The sequence below is a fragment of the Vicia villosa genome, linkage group LG5 (assembly GCF_029867415.1).
Source record: "Vicia villosa cultivar HV-30 ecotype Madison, WI linkage group LG5, Vvil1.0, whole genome shotgun sequence".
Classification (NCBI taxonomy): domain Eukaryota; kingdom Viridiplantae; phylum Streptophyta; class Magnoliopsida; order Fabales; family Fabaceae; genus Vicia; species Vicia villosa.
In genome coordinates, this window is record NC_081184.1 from 160,650,080 (window position 1) to 160,656,815 (window position 6,736).

Genomic DNA, 6,736 nt, shown 5'->3' on the forward strand with positions numbered 1-6,736 from the left:
ATTGTGTGTTTCGATCACAAACACACCAGTAATCTCAATTTTGTTTTCAACAAATGCTGCTCTTTGCACATGCATTCAGAGTTCAACACAAACAGATCAACTTGTAGGAATGTATTTCGTTGTGCAAAAAATTACTCAACTTGTTGTTTCATAAAACCTCATAAGAGTATCATCCATCAATGATATCCACCATTACAAAGTCATGCGCCAATCTGTCTGTTAATGATATATTCAATTTTTTCTATAAGAAATTAATAGCCAGCAAATTACATATGCAATGGACACTGCCTAATAACTTGGTATATATAGAACGCAATCCTAATTTCTCAATCATTTAGTTCAGATAAGCATGGGGAAAAACTTTCTGACTACAAATCATGTTCTAACACCCTCGAAGAATCACTACTTGTTTTAGTTCCTACACGATTAGTTAATCGCTCTTTTTTTGTCACCATCAACAATTCAAGACATCCTATACAACATTTGAAATTAGCTATTGGCAATAACTATAACAAACTCTATTCAAGATCTAAACTCTTCTTCATATTTTCATAAACCATATAAGTAATGCTTGCAGCCGGGACAACTTTGAGGAGATTTGGAATGAGTCCCTTGTAGAACCCTCGAAAGCCTTCGTCCTTAAGGGTTTTCCAAAAAACATCAGACATTCCATTGTAAGCACCAGAAGTGTTTGTGGGTTGTGCTTGCAACCTGAGAAGCATGACAATGTAATGCGAGTCAAAAACATACATATGGTATTGATTCTAAAAGGCTAAATTATATTTTTGGTGTCTTAGGTTATTCTTTAAGTTTCACTTTGGTCTCTTAAATTTTTTTTTCCATAACTTCTGGCACAAAATAATACCTTGTACGAATAACCTGCAGTGGGTAGACACAAGTAGCTCCAAGAGCTCCCGAAACAGTTCCACAGCCGAGTTGTACTAGAGCACCAGGTTCTATTAAAAGGAATTAAAAAAAAAAAACTTTAAAAGGTTGAATGATCAATTTACCAATAAGAATATAAGGTGTACAAAGGAAATAAAATTTTCAAGTCATGAAGAAGTTGAAGTAATATCGTACCTCTGTCATAAATAATATATTTCTTGGATAAATCTTTCAAGGTATCATAAGCAGTAAGATCAATGCCTGCATAAGGAATCATACCAAGAAGAGACGGAACAAGCCCTCTATAGAAAGCGCGGGGTCCCTCTTGGACCCATATATCTTTGGTAAGTGTTCCAAGCCTAGGACCCTTTCCACCTTCAGAAGCACAAGTTTGTAACCTGGTTTTGATTAGATCCAAAGGATAGATAGCAATCTGCGCAATGGCACCAGCCATGCCACCTGCAAAAAGTCTTCCGGCGGTCCCAATATCTGACTTGTTCCCTTGACTATCTCCAATTACATTTTTCAGCATTTCGTAAGCGTAAAACTTGATGGCGCTCTCTGGTGCAACCTTCACCACATTCAATCCATTACCTCGGAAAAACCCTAATAAACCATCCCGTTGCCATATCTTCATTACTGCTGGCATAATTGAAGCATTTCCAGTCTGAATTTGTAATACCACCTTTAGACGATCAAGAGGAGCAGTTGCTGTGCGAGAAGCAGCTCCTGCTATTCCCCCGGCGATAAAATATCGGCTCCTGTGCACATGTTTGCTGATGCCTTCAGGAATGACAGCCTGTTCTCCAATGTCTACAAGGCACACCCTCTCCCAATGCTGATATATATTTTCAAGGGTTGCTTCATGAGGATAAAGCAGAAGAAAATCTCTCCACTCTTCAAAAGTGATAATTCCATTATTATCCTTATCAACATGCTCAACAAAGCGCGCAAGTTCTACCTCATCAATTTCAATCCCTGCAACATCAAAGCTAACTTCGTTTATGATAAATACTAACTTAAAGACCGATATAAATAATAAGGCCTTAGCAGATTATCCCAAACACAAAAGTAGGCAAGCAAGTAAGCACAAAATATACAAAAGAATCCACCATCAAAGATTAAATTTGAATCGGCCATCACAAGCTCCAAACACAGTACAAATCCACAGAGCTGGTCACAAATTTCTTTTGAAAAAAGATTCAATTTCTATAACAAAAGAAACACATATTCACAAGGTTTACCAAAGCAGTGAATGATTACAAAACCTCAGCAGTCTCTCAACATTTGTTCATGTGTGACTGATAATATTTATAATTTATAACAATGGGTGAGCAACCATCACATGTAGTCTAGGATGAATCAATATTCCAAAATCGGTCAAAACTTTTCTACCTTTAAGTAGAAGTTCAAGGTCCACCACATCTTTACGGCATAGACAATGACCGGATCAACGTTGATTTAATAAAAACTAGAGAAAACTGATAAAAGTTTAGTTGTGATGCACTAATATTAATTTTCTATGCTTACTGTTGAATCGACGCCAGTTGAAGTTGTAAGGACGTAATACCACAAATTTCTATTTACCGGACAGGAAGCACTGATGTTGTTAGTTTTTAAAACAATTTCAAGGATTGGCCCACCATAGTCCATATAAGATACTTGCCCACTCTAGAAGGCACATTTGCATAACTCATATTCATTTAGAAAGGTTCTATAGAATCTACAAATACGGGTATAGCATAACAATCTAAGGTTTTCTAAACAAACGCAAGTTTAAGTTGATGAGTAGCATCAAATGCTATCAACAAGTCTAGGCCCACTCAACGAAAAGTAAAAACGCTAAGCAACAATCAACACCATACTCACATCAAAATAAATAAGTAAATTGAACATGCATGAAAGGGTGAAAGGGACAGATTGAAAACAACAACACTCCCAACAGAAAGTGACATGAGAGGGGCTAAAAGAATACCAGCCTTGACAAGTGCATCCCAAAGTTCTTCAGGCAAAATACACCCATTATGTTCAACATCAATCGCTTGAAAAATCCTATAAAGTTCAAGTTCTTTATCATCCATATAGCGTCTAAAATCATGATAATCGATTCTCCCATCTCTATCCGCATCACAAACCTTGAAAAGCTCCTTAGCATACTTATACTCCGGCGGTATCTGAAGTGCAGACAACCCCGCTTCAATGTGAGGATAATCCAAGTAGCCATCATCGGTAGCGTCAAAGAAATTGAACAAACTCCGAATACGAAGATCCCTTTCTTCTTTAGTCTCACGCAGAGCCAAAAGAACATGATCCATTGAAATTGAAGCGGTTTTCTTACCGGAGGTTCCGCCGCGGCCGTGATCGGTGGCCTGAGAAGGCGCCGGAGATGATTTGGGTTTGGAAAAACCGACGTGATCCATGTCTATGGCCCCAGACATGTTGCAGTTAATGGAAATTCAAAAGTATTGAGGTTTTCTGAGGAAAAGCCAGTGAAGCATTGGGGTTTAGATCTGAAGAGAGAAGAATAGTGGGGTTAGAAGGGTAAAATCAAGAGATTGAAACTGAGGAATAAAAATAGTATTATAGAGAATAAAATTGAATTGAAGAAGTCAAAGGAGAGAAGAAAAATCAATAAAAAATTATTAGAGAGTAAGAACAGTCAAGCACAGTTTAAACGAAGAAGAAGAGAAGTTACCTGAGATTGAAGAAAGGGTGTAATGGATGATGACTCGACGAGGGTTTGAGAATGGAAAATTAATTATTATTTATATGGTAAAATAAGGGAATGATTTCCGTTTTGTTTGTTGCGGAGTTACGTAGAATCAAAATCAGGTAATTAAGAGGGGAGAGATTTAGATTGTGATTGAATTAACCTAAATAGGGAAGGCATATCAAAATCTGTTGAATCTGGTTGTTATCGAATGTGTTTAGTGTTTCAGGTTCGAGTTCAGATAAAAAAACTGAATCAATGAATATAGACGTGAATCAATGAATATGGACGTGAGTTTTATTTTGTCATCTGAATAATTTTGTGAGTTTGAATTTTGGTTTGGGTCTTGATTTCGGGTATTTGGATAGTGTGAAACTCGCATCCGATGCTATCCGTTGTCATTCATATTTTTCACTAACTTCTTATGAGTTTTTTTTAATTCTTTTTTAATTTATTATTATTTGTTTCCTATAACTTTTTCTTTAACTTTTTAATATTTATTTTTTAATTATTAATAAAAATAACCTTCCTCTTTAATTATAGATATGATTAGTTATTATATACTTTATTATAATTTAATTTTAATATGTATTAAAATTTACTTACTAACTTTTTCTTTAATTATATTTTGTATACTTTTAACTTCATATTTTAACTTTTTTTTATATTGATTTCTTAAATAAACAAATTTTATAACATCATTAAAAGTAGAGTAGAATGAAATATTCATAGTTATCAAAAGTATTTATAAATTATTCAAGACATACTTTTAATTTATAGCAAGAGTTGAACTTATTATTTATTAATGTGTGAGTCAACTTCATAAAAAAAATCAATCTTTTTAGCCTTATTATTCTTTTGAGACAATATAAATTTTTTTAAAGAGATTTATTATTATAAACTTATATTTAAGCTTTTTAGCTATTTATTACAACCAATGTGTATAGATATTTAAGGAGAGAAATAATAACATGTTATATGTTATGTGATTGGAATATAACATATTAAGAGCTCGTTTGGCCCAACTTTTTATCTACTTTTCTTCTCCTTATAAGGAGATGGAGGGTCAAACACATTTTTCATAAAGCTCTTATAAAAAAAAATAGCTTTTTTTTAAAGACAAAAAATTGAATAAAAGGAGCTTGTAAAAAAGGCGTTGAAACCAACTTTTTCGGAGCTTAAAACATGTGGTCGCGGTTCGAATTCCAACAAAAGCACTTTTCTTTAAAAAAATGGCGCTAATGTAGTAGATGGAAATTTTTTAATTTTTTCTATGGTTCATAAAATCTAGAGTTATGTTTTATTTATTCTTTTTTTCTTCTTGTGTTTACATCATCATTTTTGTAGATACTAGTATTGTCCAACTTTTTATTCATTTTATATATTATATCTTGTTTTATTGTATAATAATTTTCAATAATAATATTATGAATTTCTTCTACTATACACTATCTTATAAATGTTAATATAACAATTAAATAATACTCATTTTATATATATATATATATATATATATATATATATATATATATATATATATATACGAAACAACTTTTAAATTAAAAATAACTTTAAAAATAATCATAACCAAACAACTTTAACTTTATTTTAAAAGTTCTTATTTTTAATTTTAACTTTAAAGTAACTTTTAAGACTTAAAAAAGATGGGTTAAACGAGCTCTAAAATTATGATATTGTAAATCTCATTTCATTTTTTATTAATTATTGTATCAAAACTTAATTAAATATATGGCTAATATTATATATTTTATTTCAGATTAATATTAAATTAAATATATATTGTAAACAAAATTTACTCTAAGTCACTTCACAATTTTTAGCACCGAAATTCTCTCACTAACTACCCATATTTTTAAATTAAAAAAAAACTAATTGTCCACTAATTGATTAATAAAAAAACATTGTTTATTTTTTATTATTTGATTAGAAAAATCAATATTAAAAATATGTATATTATTGCATGTTTACGTTTAGTTGTTAGATCCATCACTTAAAATTGTATGATGATTAAGTTTATTGTGTTCATAGTCTTAATTTGTGTAAGCTTATATTTGATTAGAATTGATTTTTCAAATGAATATTGTTATTGATTATTCTGTAAGAATTGTAATTAAGATTTGCTTCAAATTGATAAATAGTTAAAGACATTAAACATCTTGTTTGAAGCTTTAACCATTAGTCATTGCATTGTCTATTGAATAAATCAAATCATTGGTGTGTGTATAGTATCAATCTTCTTCCAATATCTAAAAACATTTTAAAACAACATTTTCACCATTTTTACTTTCGCTCGTTAAATATGATTTTTAAAGTTGAAAAGAAGAGAAATTTTTGTCTATTCAACCCTCTTTTCTAGACTATTAACACTATACTTAAACCAACACTTGACTCATGCGAGATTCTTCATTGATTATGTCTGGTTCACCGTGAAGATTATGGAATTTGAGCTTAAGGTGAACTGGGGTAGCCACATGTTATGTACAAGTGTGAGTTGTTAGTCCTATATTGCTCGAAATATTGGAGGTTCAGTACTTTATAAATGAGAAGACCCATTCACCTATCACCTTAAAGTTTTGGGTGAATATGTGGTATTTCTTTCACTTGTGTGTTGCTCTTGACCCAACGTGGATGCTTCCTATGATGACCGAAAAGTGGTATCAGAGACAATGGTTCAATTAATGGACCGGCTCCTTGTATCAAAAGTCTTCCTGACAATGTCGTGGTCAGGCAAACGTGTCTTGTTGTAGTGTTTGCAATGTCGTGATCACACTTGAGAGGAGATTATTGTGTACAAGTGTAAGTTGTTAGTACCACATTGCTTGGAATAGTGGAGGTTGAGCACTTTATAAATGAGAAGACTCATACACCTATCGCCTTAAGGTTTTTGGTGAATACGTGGGTTCTCTCTCACTTATGTGTTGCTCTTGACTCAATGTGGATGCTCTTTGTGATGACCCAACACCACATCATCTAGGGTCGTCGAGAAAGGTCTGCTGAGGTGGTTCTTTCTTTTTTATAGATGACTATCAATTCCATAATTTCCCTCTTCATCGTTCTTTTTTATGGAGCATTTTCCAATAGCGCTTCCCCTGTAATGTCTGCAGTGTGTTGGCGTTTTCC

General features: G+C 32.5%; 1 protein-coding gene across 2 annotated transcripts; it reads right to left on the reverse strand.

The window, feature by feature from the left end:
• Positions 1 to 172: 172 nt before the first annotated feature.
• Positions 173 to 3,842, reverse strand: LOC131603561 (calcium-dependent mitochondrial ATP-magnesium/phosphate carrier protein 3-like). 2 transcript variants are annotated; one of them, XM_058875917.1, is made up of 5 exons: positions 3,581 to 3,842; positions 2,861 to 3,395; positions 1,081 to 1,863; positions 866 to 956; positions 173 to 711 (listed from the first exon to the last, which is right to left on the reverse strand). In XM_058875917.1, exons 2-5 carry the CDS (start codon positions 3,321 to 3,323, stop codon positions 519 to 521), a joined length of 1,530 nt encoding a protein of 509 aa, XP_058731900.1. In that variant the 5' UTR covers positions 3,324 to 3,395; positions 3,581 to 3,842; the 3' UTR covers positions 173 to 518. The 2 variants fall into 2 exon arrangements, with proteins under 2 accessions (XP_058731900.1, XP_058731901.1); XM_058875918.1 differs by lacking the exon at positions 3,581 to 3,842 and having other exon boundaries at positions 2,861 to 3,544.
• Between the last annotated feature and the right edge of the window lie 2,894 nt (positions 3,843 to 6,736).